Raw genomic sequence first — 18,685 nt, 5'->3', positions numbered from 1 at the left:
TCAGCCTCAACCCTAGAGGACATGGGGCCACTGAACATTTTGAAGGAAGTTGTACATGGAAGCAGGAGTTAACCTGACACATGGTAAGGGCCCTTACCTTGGGAGAAGGGGAGAAGACTTAACCATTGATCTAGTCAACATTTACAGGAGGATGTCTGAAACCAGTCTCCTGAGTAGGTCTGAGGATCAGAGTATTGGGGTTATCCGGATTCCTGCCTTTGACTAGAGAAGAGATGCCCCAGCTGAGTGTTTCAGAAGCCACCGGAAACTCTAAGCACTGTGTCAGATGTACTCCATAATTTTGGGTATGTTATAATTTCATTTTAATTCATCCCAAATTATTTTCTAATTTCTAATTTCCATTGTGATTTCTTCTTTGACCCATTATCAGGGTTATTTAGGAGTTTGTTTTTTAATTTCCACACATTTGTAAATTTCCTTCTGTTATTGATTTCTAGTTTCATTCCATTAGGATTGGAGAACCTACTTATGATTTCAATTGCTTCGTATTTATTGAGGCAACAAGTTAATCTGTTATGGCCTAACATACAATCTATCCTGAAGAATGGTGTATGAGCATTTGAGACAAATGCATGTTTTGCTTTTGTTAAAATTGGAGCATTCTATAGTTGTTGGTTAGTTCTAGTTAGTCTGTAGTGTTCGAGACTATTTCCTGTTTGGTCTTTTGTCTAATTGTTTTATCCATTATTGAAAGTAGGGTATTGAAAACTCCAATTGCTGTTGTTGTATTGTCTATTTCTCCCTTCAATTTTGTCAGTGTTTGCTTAATGTATTTTGGGGCTCTGTTGTTAGGCTTCTCTGTGTTAATGACTTTTATATATTCTTGATAGAATGACCCTTTTATAATTAGAAAATGTCCTTCTTTGTCTCTAGTAACAATTTTTGTTTTAAAATCTCTTTTGTCTACTATTATTATGGGTACTCCAGTTCTCATTTGGTTACTCTGTACATGGTATATCTTTTTCCACCTTTTTATTTTCAATCTATTTGTGTCCTTGAGTCTGAAGTGTGTCTTTGTAGATAGCATATAGTGGGATCATGTTTTTTTATTCATTCTGCCAGTACCTGCACTTTAATTGGTGTGTATAATCCATTTATATTTAATGTGATTACATTAAATGTAAGATTTATGCCTGTCATTTTGCTCTTTGTTTTCTTTTTAAAGATTTCACTTATTTATTTGACAGAGAGAGAGAGAGCGAAAGAGCGAGCACGAGCAGGGGCAGCAGCAGAGGGAGAGGGAGAAGCAGGCTCCCCACTGAGCAGGGAACCCGATGCTGGGCTTGATCCCAGGACCCTAGGATCATGACCTGAGCTGAAGGCAGATGCTTAACTGACTGAGCCACCCAGGTGCCCCTGCTCTTTGTTTTCTATGTCTTTTTTTGTTCCTCCACTCCTTCATTATTGTCTTCTTATGGATTAAATAGATATTTTCTGGTGTACAATTGTAATTCCCTTGTCCTATTTACCATATTTTTAAAGTTACTTTCTTAGTAGTTGCCCTGAAGACCACTGTGAACATCTCAGCCTGTAGTACGAATACCACCTTAATTTCAACAGCATGTAAAAACTTTACTTCTATATAGCTCCACTGCCTGCCCCCCACACTTTTTGCTGTTATTGCCATATGAATTATTTCTTTATACATTGTACATCTGTCATCATGGGTTTATAATAACTGCTTTATGCAGTTGTCTTTTGCATCAGATGAAAGAATTGCGAACAATGGTATAAACTGAATGTTTGCGTTCCCCCCAAATTCATATACTGAAGGCCTGATGTGATGGTATTTGGAGGGGGGGCCTTTGAGAAGTAATTATAGCTCACAGTGGTGGGAACCTCCATGATAGGATTAGAGTCCTTATAAGAAGAGGGAGAAGGCTAGCCCTCTCACTGCTCTTTACCATGTGAAGACTGAACAAGAAGGCAGCTAGCTGTTTTTACAAGTCAGGAAGCAGGCCCCCACCAGAACCCAATCATGCTGGCTGCCTGATCTCAGACTCCCCAGCCTTCAAAACTGATAAATAAATCTGTTGTTTAAGCCATCCAGTCTATGGTAATTTGTTATAGCAGCCAGAGCTAAGACAAACAAAAAAGTATATTTATTATGTCTTTTATATTTACTTATGGAGTTACATTTACTGGTACTTCCTTCATGTGGTTTTGAGTTACTGTCTAGTAATCTTTCATTTCTGCCCAAAGGACTCCTTTTCCTATTTCTTGTAGGGCAGGTTTGCCAGTGATAAGTTATTTCATTTTTCATTTATCTGGAATGTCTTAATTTCTCCTTTGGGTTTGAAGAATAGTTTTGTGGCTATAGAATTTTTAGTTGACAGACTTTTTCTTTTAGCACTTTAAATATATCATCTCACTACCTTATGGCCTCAGTGATTCCTGATGAGAAAACTATTAATCTTATTGAGGGTTGCATATGGTTTGAGATGTGGATGCAAGTTCATTGCTTTGCATATAGAAAACTGGTTGTTCCAGCACCAATTATTGAAAAGATTATCCTTTCTTCACTCTATTGCCTGTGTAGTTTTGTTGAATATTAGTTGTCCATATGTATCTGTTCCATTGATATGATTTTCTGTCTTTATGTCAAGATCAAATTGCCTTGATTTCTGTAGCTTTATGATAAACCTTGAAATCAGGTATTGTTAGCCCTCCAACTTTGGTTCTTCTTCAACATTCTTTTGCTTTCTCCCTTCCTGTTCCCTAGTTATCTCTCTTATGCTTAAAATTAGCTAATAAAGAGTGAATCTAGACACTCTAGCCTTGGACCCTAATCAAAGCAGAGCCCCAGATTTGTGCTCTCTGCCTCTCTCTACCCATTACCTCACTTTGTGGCTCTCAGATATGCCATGTAACCTCCAGGACTTGTGAGTAATAAATCTTGTTCCTCAAAGTTCCCTAATGGTTTCTTGCCAAAGTACTTAAAGTCATAATAAGAATCAGAAAGGCCTGTCCAGTCACAACATTGACCCTATGGAGAGAAATGTCTGTGGGGGCTCTCTATGAGTAATATGGCCCAGGTGGGTGCCTCAGGCATTTCTAGCCCATAGCATCACTATCAATAGGCTAAGGCCAACACAACATGGAGGGGGTGGGGTAGAGAGGAGACGACACAGTTCAGCCCATAACAATGTTCTGTCTGGGTGCACTTAAGAGCAATGTTTATATTCTTTTGTTGTTGGATTCAGTGTTCTATAAATGTTAATAGGTTAAGTTGGTGATAGTGTTAAAATATTCTATATTCTTCCATTTTTCTATTGTTTTATCAATTCTTGCAAGAGAGGAGTTGAAATATCAAACTATAATTATGGATTTGTTCTCTTTGCAGTTCTGTTTTTGCTTTGTGTATTCTGAAGCTCTGTTATTGATGTGTAAACAGTTAGGATTGCTATATCCTCTTGATGGATTAGCTACTTTATCATTTTTTAATGATCTTCTTTATTTTGGTCATATTTTTTATTCTGAGACCCACTTTGTTTTATATTAACATAGTTATTCTAGCTTTTTTTTTTGATTAGTGTTAGCATGGTATATCTTTTTCCATTCTTTTGCGTTTAATCTATTTCTGTCTTTATATAATAGATAAACTGAGGCATATTAAAATTTTTGTTTATTTGAGTAAAAATCAATTCAAATAGGACAGTGCCAAACCAGAAGTGATTAGGAACACTCCACTTTCAGGAGGTAGTGGAAAGACTTTTATAGAGAAGAGGTGGAAACAAAGCAAGGAAATTATTTGATTGGCTATAGCCTAAGTGGTTGCATTCTTTGAGAAAATCTAGCTGGCTGTTTGTGATTGGTTGTACTTAGGTTTCAGTTTCCTAACCTTGAAGCATTATAGGCATAGGTTTTGGTTTCCTTGCTTAAGCTACTCAGGCACTAAAGCCACCCCAGGCTGATGGCCTCCTTGTTTAATTAATCTAACAATACTTAAAGTGGGTTTGTTAAAGCAGGTCACAGTGTTGGTCTTTTTTTTTAATATCCATTTGACAATCTCTCCTTTTTCATTGAGGTGTTTATATCATATGATTGGTTATAATTCTATCTACCATCTTGGCAATTGTTTTCTATTTTTCCTATCTGTTCTGGGTTTCATTTCTCCTTTCTCTACCAACTCTTGAATTAGTTGCATTTTTAAAATTCCATTGTATCTCATTTGTTGGCTTATTTGTTATAACTCTGCGTGTTATTTTAGTGTTTGCTCTAGAGTTTATAGTATATAACTTTAAGGTATCACAATGTACCTTAAGTGATTCAATATCACTTCACATATAATACAGGAACCTTACAACAGTGTACTTCAATGTCTTCCATCTTGGCTTCAGTTCTGTTGTTGTCATACATTTTAATTCTGCACTTATTATACATTCCACAACATACTGTTATTATTTTCTATTTAAACAATCCATTATCTTTTTAGAGATATAAATAATAGGGGAAAAAAGCTTTTGCACTTACTCATGTGATTATGATTTCTTGCAGTCTTCATTCCTTGTAGATCTTTGGTTTCTTGTTGCTATACTTACCCTTGGGTACACCACACACTTCCAACTCCTCAAGTGTTACCTGTGTTTAGGGTATGGACTTGTTTGCCCAAATGTTTTCCTCAGTGTCTGCTCCATCCTCAATATAGGTCTTCCCTGGTGTCTGTCAGACAACCTCTCAGCATGCACCGTGGCTCTCCCCACAGTAGCTCACTGTTGCTTGTTGCCCAATGCTTGTCAGTTGGCCTGGGGCTGAAGGGTGAGTGCTCAGTTCTGACTGAGTCTCAGTCATGCAGGCACTATGCCCCCAGGTCTTGGGGTGGGAGGTTGTGTGTGGTCTTCACAGTACCTCCTCCCCCAGCAGCTCTGGGCCTGGCACATATTCCTGCCCCTCCCTCAGCATCAGAGATTTGGTTTTTACTCTGTTGTCTTTCCTGAGCTGCAGTTGGATTTACCAGCCCCCTAAAGGTGTTTAAGTGTTTATTGTGTGACATTTGTAGGCTAGGCCTTAAAACATTGCAATCTTCCAAGTTCTTTCTCCTTCCTGCAAGCTGGAAATTGGGCATTCCTGAGACATGCTTTCAGTCATATACAAGGACAAAGTTCTAGAGGATGGTGGAAAAACCAGGACCTGGGACACCCAATGACTGTGGAGCAGAGCAGGCTGCATACACAATCCAGGCTGTTCTGTGAGACAGAAATATTCTTTAAGGCACTATACGGATGGATCTCTGTTACAGCAGCTTTCCCCTTACTAATATACAAGGAATGTTACATTCCACAAAGAAAAGGATTCTGTGGTCAAACAGGTTTGGGAAATCATGAGTTTAACAAAAAAATACAGACTTCATGAAAGAGTTCTCAGATCCTTTAATTCACTAACTGGGATCAACCAAATAAGAAATAGAATACATAGTATTTAAAAAATAAAAAATAAATTATTAACATATAATGTATTATTTGTTTCAGGGGTACAGGTCTGTGATTCATCAGTCTTACACAATTCACAGTACTCACCATAGTACTCACCCTCCCCAATGTCCGTCACCCAGCCACCCCATCCCTCCCACCCCCCTCCATTCCAGCAACCCTCAGTTTGTTTCCTGAGATTAAGAGTCTCTTATGGTTGGTCTCCCTCTCTGGTTTCATCTTGTTTCATTTTTCCCTCCCTTCCCCTATGATCCTGTCTTGTTTCTCAAATTCCTCATATCAGTGAGATCATATGATACCTGTCTTTCTCTGATTGACTTATTTTGCATAATACCCTCTAGTTCCATCCACGTCGTTGCAAATGGCAAGATTTCGGGTTTTTTATGGCTGCATAATATTCCATTGTGTATATATACCACATCTTCTTTATCCATTCATCTGTCGATGAACATCTTGGCTCTTTCCATAGTTTGGCTATTGTGGACATTGCTGCTATAAACATTGGAGTGCACATGCCCCTTTGGATCACTACATTTGTATCTTTGGGGTAAATACCCAGTTGTGCAGTTGCTGGGTCATAGGGTAGCTCTATTTTCAACTTTTTGAGGAACCTGCATACTGTTTTCCAGAGTGGCTGCACCAGCTTGCATTCCCACCAACAGTGTAGGAGGGTTCTCCTTTTTCTGCATCCTCGCCAACATCTGTCGTTTCCTGACTTGTTAATTTTAGCCATTCTGACTGGTGAGAGGGGCTATCTCATTGAGGTTTTGATTTGGATTTCCCTGATGCCAAGTGATGTTGAGCCCTTTATCATGTGTCTGTTAGCCATTTGGATGTCTTCTTTGGAAAAATGTCTGTTCATGTCTTCTGCCCATTTCTTGATTGGATCATTTGTTCTTTGGGTGTTGAATTTAAGAAGTTCTTTATAGATTTTGGATACTAGCCCTTTATCTGATATGTCATCTGCAAATATCTTCTCCCATTCTGTCGGTTGTCTTTTGGTTCTGTTGACTGTTTCCTTTGCTGTGCAAAAGCTTTTTATCTTGATGAAGTCCCAATAGTTTTTTGCCCTTGCTTCCCTTGCCTTCGGTGATGTTTCTAGGAAGAAGTTGCTGCGGCTGAGGTCGAAGAGTTTGCTGCCTGTGTTCTCCTCAAGGATTTTGATGGATTCCTGTCTCACATTTAGGTCTTTCATACATTTTGAGTTTATTTTTGTGTGTGGTGTAAGGAAATGGTCCAGTTTCATCCTTCTGCATGTGCCCCTCCAATTTTCCCAACACCATTTGTTGAAGAGACTGTCTTTTTTCCATTGGACATTCTTTCCTGCTTTGTCGAAGATTAGTTGACCATAGAGTTGAGGGTCCATTTCTGGGCTCTCTATTCTGTTCCATTGATCTACATGTCTGTTTTTGTGCCAGTACCATACTGTCTTGATGATGACAGCTTTGTAATAGAGCTTGAAGTCTGGAATCGTGGTGCCACCAGTTTTGCTTTTCTTTTTCAACATTCCTCTGGCTATTCGGGGTCTTTTCTGGTTCCATACAAATTTTAGGATTATTCCATTTCTTTGAAAAAGTTGATGGTATTTTGATAGGAATTGCATAATGTGTAGATCGCTCTAGGTAGCATAGACATGTTCACAATATTTGTTCTTCCAATCCAGGAGCATGGAACGTTTTTCCATTTCTTTGTGTCTTCCTCAATTTCTTTCATGAGTATTCTACAATTTTCTGAGTACAGATCCTTTGCCTCTTTGGTTAGATTTATTCCTAGGTATCTTATGGTTTTGGGTGCAACTGTAAATGGGATCGACTCCTTAATTTCTCTTTCTTCTGTCTTGTTGTTGGTGTATATAAATGCAACTGATTTCTGTGCATTGATTTTATATCCTGCCACTTTACTGAATTCCTGTATGAGTTCTAGCAGTTTTGGGGTGCAGTCTTTTGGGTTTTCCACATAAAGTATCATATCCTCTGCAAAGAGTGAGAGTTTCACTCCTTTGCAAATTTGGATGCCTTTTATTTCTTTCTGTTGTCTAATTGCTGAGGCTACGACTTCTAGTACTATGTTGAATAGCAGTGGTGATAGTGGACATCCCTGCCGTGTTCCTGACTTTAGGGGGAAAGCTCTCAGTCTTTCCCCATTGAGTATGATATTCATTGTGGGTTTTTCATAGATGGCTTTTATGATATTGAGGTAGGTACCTCCTATCCCTACACTCTGAAGAGTTTTGATCAAGAAAGGATGCTGTACTTTGTCAAATGCTTATTCTGCATCTATTGAGAGGATCATATGGTTCTTGTTCTTTCTTTTATTAATGTATTATATCACATTGATTGATTTGTGGATGTTGAACCAACCTTGCAGCCCAGAATAAATCCCACTTGATCGTGGTGAATAATCTTTTTAATGTGCTGTTGGATCCTATTGGCTAGTATTTTGGTGAGAATTTTTGCATCCATGTTCATCAGGGATATTCGTCTGTAGTACTCCTTTTTGATGGGGTCTTTGTCTGGTTTTGGGATCAAGGTAATGCTGGCCTCGTAAAATGAGCTTGGAAGTTTTCCTTTCATTCCTATTCTTTGAAACAGCTTCAGAAGAACAGGTATTAATTCTTCTTTAAATGTTTGGTAGAATTCCCCTGGGAAGCCATCTGGCCCTGGGCTCTTGTTTGTTGGGAGATTTTTGATGACTGCTTCAATTTCCTTAGTGGTTATAGGTCTATTCAGGTTTTCTATTTAGGAAAAGCATTGACTCTTGAGGTTGCTTCCTACTCTCATGCAGACTGGCTGTGAGGACCAAATGACGTCTTATCTGTCAAGCACCAGGGCCAGCACTTGGCCAGCCCTAACGCTAGTACTTTTCTGAACCCTGTGGCCCAGTGGCCTCTGTCAATGCATCCTCCCTGCCATACATAGCTCCTCCACGCCTCTGTGCCTGTGCACGACCAGGATGTCCTTCTCCTCCACCTGAAGAAAACGCCTGCTCCAGGAGACCCAGCCCTGATGTCACGCCCTCCCTGATGACATCAGGAAGTCAGTGGCAGGATTTCGTGCCCCCATAGTATTTGTCACACTGTGTTGTGATGATCTGTTTCCTCATCTGTCTCCCCCAACTGTACTGAGAGTTTCTCACTCATCATCATGCCTTCCTGTTCTCTCCTGATGCCAGCACCTTCCTGAGGACAGGAGTGGTCAGGAAATAGGTATTGATTAGAATGAACAAATAAACAAGTAAATGTTTTATGGCCAAAATGGAATAATATGTGTTGGAAAAAAATGCAAGTAGAAGGAGATAAGATTTCCTATGGATTTGGAAATAACTTTATTTTAGTGTTCAAATAATCAATATTGTAGTCTACAAATGTGAAACACACTCCATTGAGAAAGATACTTTGTTGTTAGGAAAGGGGCACAAGAGGGTAGCTCCACAACATAGCTTTCTGAAAATCTTCAAAGAACACCCTGTTGGACAATTGTGCTGAAGAGCCTCTCCCTAATGGTCTGTCCCTTAGTCTCTGCCCTTTTTTGGCCACAAAGTCAAAGGGCTTCTTTATGAACAAAGTGAGATACTTATTTTTGTTTTCTTGATTCTGAAGTAATTTTCTTGAGTCACATGGGAGACAGTCCTCAGGTGTTTAAGAAGTTCCCACTGCGTTCCAGAAACAAATCTGGGAATCAAAAACTTAGCCAGATCCCACGTTCTGTGAAAAGTTAAAATCAAATCACGCTAACAATTCCAAAACTAACTCTAAAAGTAAACAACTCCAGAGGTCAGTGTGCTGGTTATTAGCCATGATTTCTCAGCTTTCAGCCCACCCTTCTAATCTCTGCTTTGGGGCCTGGGGCCACTCACCTCCTTTGCCAGCTACTGTCTGTCAGGCTCGGCCAATAGAGCAGACTGACCAGAGGCTGTAAGAGGGGAACGGGGGACCTCTGTGTGCCTAAGCACCCTAGCAACTGGTCTGCACCCTGACAGCAGACTGACCAGAGGCAGTAAGAGGGCAGCGGACTGACCAGAGGCAGTAAGAAGGAAGCGGGGGACCTCTGTGTGCCTCAGCACCCTAGCAACTGGTCTGCACCCTGACAGCAGACTGACCAGAGGCTGTAAGAGGGGAGAGGGGGACCTCTGTGTGCCTGAGTTCCTGTCAGCATCCTCCTAGCAACTGGTCTGCACCCTGAGAGCAACAGCTGATTCCAGTAGCTGCAGTTGGCCATCTTCCCAACACTTCCATAACCAGCCTCATCACCCACCCCCCCCCTTTCAAAGATACCAGCACCAAGCTGGCAGCTCCCAGACCAACTTCCAGCTCCTGGGACACCTGTCCGATGAAGCAGCACTTCCTCCTCAAGAGGGCTAAGCCCAGCTCTGCGGGGCCACCTCCAACCTCCTCCCTTTGCTCCCTCAGCCCTTGGTAGCTGCGCCTTGCAGTTACCGTCTCCATGATATCACCTTATCACTTTTTTTCTTTTTAAAATCTCCAATAGCTGCATAACAATTCTTTATACTAAATTCTCTCCATTAAAATTACCGATGTCATGTCTCTCTCTTGTTTGGATCCCCTAGACTAAGTAATTCTAATACTAAATAATTCTGAAAATAAATCTGAAAATGAAATAAGTAAAAATACAGAACAGAAAAAAATTTTAAGTGGCAAAGATGTAAATGAAAAGTAATAATTGAGAATAACTGAAAATAACTCAAAACTAAATCTCTCAAAAACTGAAAATAAAAAATTCAGGAAATACAATGCTCAAAAATGCAACAATTGAAAATAACTTAAAACCAAAAAACTAAAAGATAATAAATGAATATAAACAAGCCCAAATCTAAAATAACTAAAAATAAGTAACTGTGACTATAAGTAACTCTAAAATTAACAAGGGGAAAAAACTCTAAAATAACTAAAAACACTTTATCCTGAAAATAATTCTAAAATAGTTTTAAAACTTCCAGTGAATTTTTAGTAGTCAAATAAGTAACTGTAAAAATAAATAACTCAAAAAACTCCAATAACTAAAAAACAGAATAACTATAAAAGTAAATAACTCAGATATTAATAATTGTGAAGATAATTTAAAATAATTCTAAAGCTAATTTGTAAATGTATAACTTAAAATAGCTGTAAATAAGAGACTGAAAATGAATAATTCAAAAACGAAATAACCTTGAAAACAAAATATTTATAAACAAAGTAACTTTAAAGCTATAAAATTAAATAACTAGAAAACTAAAAATAGAAATTAACTAAAAATTAACAAAACGAAAAATAAATAGCTGAAGATAACAAACCAATTTTAAAACAAATAAATCTAAAACGAAATACCTCAGACATTAACTTGTAACCAACCCTCTCTGAAAGGACACAATCCTGGAACAAAGTAACACAAACACCACAGGAACATTTTTGTGGGGATTCAAGAGGAGCACAGGGCTGCCCCTGTAGAGTTTCGGCTCCTCCGAGGCTCGGATAGGAGATTCTCAACAGATCTCCCCAATCCCACCCGAGGAAAAATTTGGCAATGTCTGAAGGCATTTTTAAAAAGATTGTCATAATTTGGGTGAGCGGGTGGGAGAGGGATTTTACTGGCATCTTGTGGGAGGAGGCCAGGGATGCTGCCAAATAGCCTACAATGCACTAGACAGCCCTCCCCTCCCCAACAAAGAATTATCCAGCCCCCAAAGTCAGAGCGCCAACGCTGGGAAACCTTGGGCAAAACCTTCCAGGGCTGGGCTCCACTAACCTCTGCAGACACGCGTACAGCAGCCCGGGGATTCACGGGCGTCTGCAAGGCCCGGCGCTGGCGCAGGCGCGTGTGGAGCAGCCCGGGAGTTGGCGGACGCCTGCTCCCAGTGCCCGGAGCTCGCGCAGGCGCGTGGGGAGCAGCTCCCAGGTTCGTCGCCGCCGCCGGCATCCGGAGGGTGGGCTCCGCCGGTAGGCGGTGGACCCTTCCTCAGGCCTCTGGAAGGTGGTCCTGGCCCTTCCCCCCGCGCCAGTGCGGCAGATTCGGAGGGTCCGAGGCCCCTTGCCCGCGTTCTATTTAAGGGTGGGCCCGGCCCCCGGCGCCCGCCGCAGCCTGTGCCCGGAACGAAGGCGGCCTGGGGCGGCTCGGCCGAGCCGGGAGCCGCTGTGGTCTGGAACCAGTGTCAGTTCTCTGGGGAAGAGGGTCCTCCGGCATCCTTCCCTCGCCCGCACTGCTTCTGCCCGCAGATTAGTCGTCTCCCCCGCCGGGGCGAGCAAGCCGGTGCACACTGGCTTAGTTTTGTTTGTCGTCTGAAATTCCAAGAAGAGTCAGGGGAGCAATGGCTAACCAATTCCCTCACTGTTCTTTCCTCTTTCACACTCACATGTCCTCATCGCCACCTTCTTTCTTACCCTGGATGCTTTCTCTCGTTTGCAGGACAGATTTGGAGGAACACGTTTCATAACTGTCGTCCAACTGGAAAAGTCCGGATAGCTGTAAGGGAGAGGACAGTGGTGCACCCTCAGAGTTGGCAGTGCCGAGGAGTGCCCGAGCCCGGGCCAGGCGCAACCGGTGATTCCCGCCGGGCAGGTTGGGGCCCACCCTAGCTCTCAAACAGGGTCACTCGGGATCCCAGCAGGAGCTCCATATTTATAACCAGAAACCCAGTGCATTGCTAAGGAGACAGGGGCCATGCTAGGCTGAGAGGGTCTGAGGCACTTTGCAGACCCAGTGACCTCAGCTTCCTGGGTTAGGCCTGGTCCTTCTGGGTGAGAATCATGAAAAGGGGGGAGAGAGAAAGGGGAGAGGAAACGGGGAGAGGAAGAGGCAGGAGAAGCTGATGAATAGGAATGAGGGAAAAAATGAAAGAGGTAAGAAGAAAATAAATTACACTCAGAGCACTGCTCTCCTTTTCCATTTCTTCTGCACCTTCAGGCTCCTCAAAGGTTGCCATGGAGATAAACTCTCTGCTGGAGCAGCCTTGGAGAAAGAAAGGGAAGAATTTGGCCTACTGTGCTGGATAGGGGATGGCCAGATGTCCCAGGCAGTGCCTGTCCCCAAGAACCCATTTTCCCCCATCTTTAACTCATACTTTCCCAGGACCTGTACTGCCTCACCTGGGGGGAGGTGGAGGTCTATGATCTCCAGGTTCCCTTTTCCAGCTCAAAATTCTGTAACTGTGACTGAGAAGACATGTCTACATGGTGTTCATAGCTCTCTTCCTTGTCCTCCAAGAAAATGGTTGTCTTGTTGTGCTTGACGACCTTCCTGCCCTCCACCCTTCTTCCCTCCCTTCTTTTCCCCTTGCCCTCTTTTCTCTCCCCTGATTACAGCGCATTTCCCATTCCCTTGGTAGCCTCTGTCACCGCTCTCCCCATGGGAAATCAGAGGAGCAAGTACATCCTGCCTCTCTCTCCAGTGAATTGATTTCATTAACTGGCCAGTCATGCCAGCAACCTCCACCAGACACTGGGCCCTGCTTTGTGCCTGCTGGGGTGTCAGTTGGCCAAAAGTTACGCTTCAGAGAACCCTGTAAGAGCTTTAGCTCCAGTATACAGATGAGAAACTGAGACGAGAGAGGAATAATCAGTTGACCAAGTTCCGTTGGCTGAGTGGCTGAGCGGCAGCCGAGTAATCAGTCCCGCAAGACTCTGAGTGCAGGACGAAGTTTCTGTTCAGGTGACAATTCAAGGGCAGGGTTGGGGTGAGGCCTTGAAGGGCATAAGCAGGGCATGGGGGGCGAGGACTTTCTGGACACAGGAATCCCAGAGGAGCCTACATTTGGGGGTGATGGCACAGTTATAGCAGTGAGCAGGAATCACACATGTGGGAACTCTCGTGACCTGCTGCCCAGAGGCCTCCCAAGCTGCCTTCTGGGGCCGAGGGCTCTCCCCAGAGCAGATCAGTGGGGGCTGTGCCAGCAAAACAGGGAGCGGCCAGGCAGCCCCTTCCCAGAGGCCTCCAGGGACCCCGCCTGATGTTGGACAGTTGTAAGGCAGCTGGACACAGTGCTCTCAGATTGCAGCAAACCTGGTTTAATTTCCAGTCACAGCACGTGGTAGGGTGAGGGGTGGAGGGCGTAGGAGAAACTGGCTCAGAGAGGTGCCTCCCACTGCCCCCCTCCCGATGGGACTCGGGGACATCCGCAGTAACACCCAGAGACTCGTCTCTAGGGCAGTCATCCAACCCAGACCCCCTTACACCGGGGACCAGACAGTGAGGATGTGGATTGGCTGTCTTGCTGCAAGGCTATAAGGCAGGAAACAGAGACCTTGCCCTGCAAGGTCAGGCTCCCTGCTCAGCAGGGAGTCTGCTTCTCCCTCTCCCCCGCCCCTCCCCCTCCTTTGCTCTCTCTTAATCTCTCAAATAAATAAAATCTTTAAAAAAAAAAGAACACAATAGAATAAAGCAGAATAGAACAGATCAGATCAGATGAGGACAGCATACTTATAAGGGGACTATTGTTCCATAAACTTGTTTTCATTTTAGAGATGTATTATGTGTGCACACTATGTTGGAGGTAAAGTCTACCCCCTCCCCACCCCCCCGCACCCCCAACAGCACTGTGTGAACGGAAGGGCTGCTCCTCCGGGGGCCATGGCCTCAGTGGCCCAGAGACAGTGGGGGGGGGGCAGGGGTCCCAGAGCCACCTGCTGGGAGGCCAGGGGTGGGGCCTGACCCTGAGGCCTCTGGCAGCTGTGGAGCACTCAGGGCCCCGGGGCGGCAGGGCTGGGGAGCAGTGCAGGAACTGAGAGACCTGACAGCCATTTGCAGCCGCTCTGCAAGGAAGTGGCACCTGGGATAAAATGATGCCCAGGCACTGGTGGCGGCTTGCCCCTCTCCTGTGGGCCCAGCCGGAGGGGGAGGGGGCCCTCAGCCCGGCACAGGGCTGCCACACAGGACCTCACACACCTGGCCACAGGTTGACTGCATTATTTCGAGGTCATCTGGGCCTTTCCCTGCCTTCAGGGAGGATCGGCCTGAGCCTGGGAAGAGAAATGATCTTCCCAGCGCTGACAATACCCAAATGCCACCTCCCTGCTGGGGACTGTCACCACACATGGCCTCCTTCATTCCCGGTACCACAGGTGAGGGTGGGGGATGCCTGGGGTCCCCCAGGCCCCCAGTTAGCCTAGACCAAAGTTGTCTATATTCCTTGGGGTGCAGCCACAGAGAGATGCCCATTTTACACCCAACACAGCGTGCACACATAACACATCTCTAAAATGAAAACAAGTTTATGGAACAATAGTCCCCTTAACAGGGTGTGATGTGCTCACCTGATCTGTACTATTCTAGTCTTTTATTCTGTTCTACTTTATTCTGTTGGGTTCTATTCTATTCTGTCCCATTCTATTCTGGGAGACAGAGGAGGAGAGGGGCTGTGGAGGTGGTGGGCTCACCCACAATCACCTCATAAGACCCTTGAAGGGACACAAACTGCAGCTGCCCCGGGTGAGCCCTCCTATGTCTCCCCCGAGGGCCCTGGGGCTCTTGGCAGCAGAGACTATACCCTATTCACCCAGTATCCCACCACCCCCACCTCCCCGCCCCCTGGAAGAGACTCTGAATTCGCAGAACCAGCAAACCTTGGAGAACGGCCGTCAGTCCAAGCTGGAAGTGCAGGGGACGAAAGCACAGCTCCCAGTCTGAGTCGGCTGCATCTTTGTCATTTGCATATTGAATCCCTTCCTCCTGGATTCACTGGCCATGGGCCCTTAGGGGCCTTAGGGACTAAGTCTTAGGTCCTATAGGGGTGACAGCACTCAGGAGACCCCAGAATCTTGGGCTCAGGGTCTGGCAGATGCCATGAGTGAATAAATGAAAGGCCCATTGTCCAAGGGTAGGAGCAGAGGCTTTGGGGTCAGTGAGACCTGAGTACAGTTCTGAGTTTGTCACGCATTCGCTAGCTGTGTGGTCCTGGGTAAGCCACTTAGCCTCTCGGAGCACCAGTTTTCTTGTCTATAACAATGGGGATATTAATATCTATTGCAGTTTTGATATAAAGATTAGCAAAAGGGCTTATAAAGTAAAATGGTACATTTTAGGAATTTAATAAATAATACCTATTATTATTGTTAATAGTGATTACAATAATACTAAAGAGAAGGTTTCAGAACAGCTGTGTGTACTCCAAGTATGCTATTATTACTCACATTTGGGGGAGATTTGTTTGCCATTGTCTTCACCCTCATAAATATCTGGAGGAGGAAACAAATTATAAAGGTAATAAACGGCTGTAAAAGGAAACAGTGTGCATGTGTGCGCACACACACATATACACACACAAATACATAGGTCCTTGAAAAATATTCAATTTGATTACAACAAAATTTTAAGTGATAGTTGCATTCTTTTTTTTTTTTTAAGATTTTATTTATTTATTTGACAGAGAGACAGCGAGAGAGGGAACACAAGCAGGGGGAGCAGGAGAGGGAGAAGCAGGCTTCCTGCAGAGCAGGGAGCACCGATGCGGGGCTCGATCCCAGGACCCTGAGATCATGACCTGAGCCGAAGGCAGACGCTTAATGAATGAGCCACCCAGGCGCCCCGTGTGATAGTTGCATACTTGGAAAATGAGCAGAATGGCTCTGGTACCAGTGAAGGTCTAGTGGTGTGTTGGGAAGGTATACTTTGAGTCTCTGGGGCACTCCCAGTCCATGTACCAGAATAAGCATAAAAATGTTGGTGGAGAAGGATAAGAAGAATGGGAAAGGTGGGTTGTGAAAATTCATGCTAGTTAAGAACTGGTGTATATTCTCTTTTCCTTCAGTGGATGATCTTTCTAGCATACATCACATAAATCCTAAATGTTTTTGGGAATTTAGTTTCCAAACTTAGTGTTGGAATTCTGATCTTTCATTTTGGTTTAAAAACTGAATGAAACTTATTAACAAGTGAACCCGTGAGTTTTTATCAGGATACATGTTTTTGGTAAATTACAACCTTTGAAGATAAAATCATGCCTTTTCCGTGCTGTCCACTAGATGGAATAACAGGACCACTCCACTGTAGAGCTCACTTGTTCGGAGGCCACCCACTCCTTACCGCTCAGATTTCAAATGGTCAAACTATTTTTTTCTTTCAAACTAGATTTTTCTCTATTGTTACAATATGCAAAACTTCAAAAAAGATTTATTATTTTTTGAGAGAGAGAGGGCGTGGGCTTGCGCGCACAAGCGGGGGCGGGGTAGTGGGGTGGAGACATGCCTTTAAATTATGGGTAAGCCTTTCTTTTCCTTCTCTGGAGGAACAAATGTGGGTAACTAGCTGCTAATGATAATATGCAAACAGCCATCTAGGCCCTAATCTGAAAGCTTCATCTCATTTAATTCTCATCGTGAGGAGTCTCACCACTGCATCCTCATGGTGAGGGGTCCCACCAAGGCATCCTCATGGTGAGGGGTCCCACCACTGCATCCTCATGGTGAGGGGTCCCACCACTGCATCCTCATGGTGAGGGGTCCCACCACTCCATCCTCATTGTGAGGAGTCCCAACACTGCATCCTCATCATAGGGAGTCCCACCACTCCATCCTCATGCCACTAGACATACAGGCAAAAAAAGCGGTTGCCACACTGGAGGAAGCAATTGATCCTAATCCTCATGAGGAGTTCAGGCTGTTATCTAACAGCGTCAGAGAGGAATGTGCTTGATGCTCAGGTGACCCACTGGAACATCCCCCAACACCTCCACACCCAGCTGTAACTGTAAATGGGCAAGTAAAAGAAGTAGCCAGACAAGAGTCCGGGACACCCCCTGGGCACACCACCAGCAGAAGATGAGAAGGAGGGGTATCTAGAATGGGAGGGAGATGATAACAACGGTATAATCTAAAAACCAATTGCAGCAGCAGGGGGTATAGATTCAAGTTAAGTAGGACTCTTACTATGTCCCCTGGTGGAAACTCCCCCCTTGGGAACCAAGACCTCTAAACTCACTGAGACTAACGAACGTTGCAGGGATGGGAAAGACAAATGCCCTGTGCAAATCACTAGAGCATGATAATGAATAAGGTCACAACTCATTCAACCTCTTGCCTCCCAGATTCATATATTCTGCTTACTGAGGGCACAGTACCATGACATGGCCTTGGTTTAAGGTATATACTGCATCCTGAAGGCTAGCACCCCACCCCACAGTGCCATGTCTAAACTGTTGCACATCCTCGCTTTCAGGAGGCTATTCCACAGCTCTATCAGGCTGGCAGCTTCTAAATGGGGTGATGTGTGGTAGGACTGTAGGTCAGTCCTGTGGTGATATGCCGACGGCCAAGTCTCTCCATTAAAGCAATGCTTTATGGTTGATCAGATGCTACATGAGTCCTCGAACAGTGGAGGCCCTGTGAGCAGGAAAGGCACACATGTCACTCCTGCTCAGAGTGAATTACTGTACTTTCCAGCCTGGAGGGGGTCTGATGACATCGACCGTTCTCCTCAAAGGATAGTATCCAACTGGGAGCTCAGTGTCCATCTGTGCCGGCCAGTTGATTGTCAGCAGTGACAGAAGCTATGTTGGTCTTGACAACAGGAAGCCCATGCTGCTGGGCCCATGCATAGCCTCCCACTCTGCTGTGAAGGTGTCTCTATGAGCCCACTGTGCAGGCACTGGGGTACCAAGGCAAAAGCCAGCTGACACCTGCTGGCCAAGTCATCCAGTCGGTTTAGCTGTTAGGCACCTTTTCTGCAATGGATCTTCTCTGATGGGCATGAACACAGTACAAAGAGCCTCACATTTTGAGCTTAAGTCTCTAGGTCTCCGTGCCTCTTCCCCAGTCAGATCATTGTTATATTTAGATGCTAATTATTATTCTGGAAGGAAGGTGGGGACACATCCTAAGAAGGGCAAGCATTGTCATGTACATCTCATTTGAGGCTTCTGCATAATTTTGTGGGGAGAAGAGTCTCTCTCCCAACAAGGGGTGGGGGTAGGCCACTACGCCAGCCCAGGGGGATAGAGGGGCTAGACCTAGATGTTCTCATCTCAAGCTTTACAGTCCCACATCTTCCCTATCAGGGCATGACCTGCCTGCTCTTCTACTAGCACTAGGAGCCCCAAATGATCAGGCAGCACATTTGCCTAGGCTGAGAATTCATCCTTCTCTCACATAGTGCCATGCTGTAGAAGATGAGGGGCTGAACACTGGCAAGGAAGCCCTCTGATTCTCACATGGGGCTTTAAGTTGGTGGTTAATCTGAGGCTGTCACTTTCTTCACTCTCTTCAGTGCATCCATGGTGCTTAGCAATAGCCTCCCAATTCTGTGGTCCTG

General features: G+C 44.4%; 1 protein-coding gene across 2 annotated transcripts in view; it reads right to left on the bottom strand.

The window, feature by feature from the left end:
* Positions 1-11,609: 11,609 nt before the first annotated feature.
* The window catches only part of MCF2L2 (MCF.2 cell line derived transforming sequence-like 2), a 254,266-nt gene continuing 247,190 nt past the window's right edge, over positions 11,610-18,685 (bottom strand). Inside the window, exons 26-29 of one of the 2 annotated variants that reach the window (XM_088025244.1) lie at positions 15,571-15,615; positions 12,306-12,394; positions 11,827-11,908; positions 11,610-11,724 (exon numbers count right to left, since the gene is read on the bottom strand). In XM_088025244.1, the coding sequence (XP_087881370.1) occupies positions 11,708-11,724; positions 11,827-11,908; positions 12,306-12,394; positions 15,571-15,615 (233 nt within the window). In that variant the 3' untranslated portion in view covers positions 11,610-11,707. Of the gene's footprint in view, positions 11,909-12,305; positions 12,395-15,570; positions 15,616-18,685 lie in introns of both variants that reach the window. The other variant, XM_028100844.2, reaches the window with a different exon arrangement.

The sequence above is a fragment of the Eumetopias jubatus genome, unplaced genomic scaffold (genome assembly GCF_037043125.1).
Source record: "Eumetopias jubatus isolate StellerSeaLion01/CBP00866 unplaced genomic scaffold, mEumJub1_p1.0 scaffold_1, whole genome shotgun sequence".
Taxonomy (NCBI): domain Eukaryota; kingdom Metazoa; phylum Chordata; class Mammalia; order Carnivora; family Otariidae; genus Eumetopias; species Eumetopias jubatus.
The sequence above is the reverse complement of the archived record's forward strand: the minus strand, read 5'-3'. Positions and strand labels throughout refer to the sequence as shown.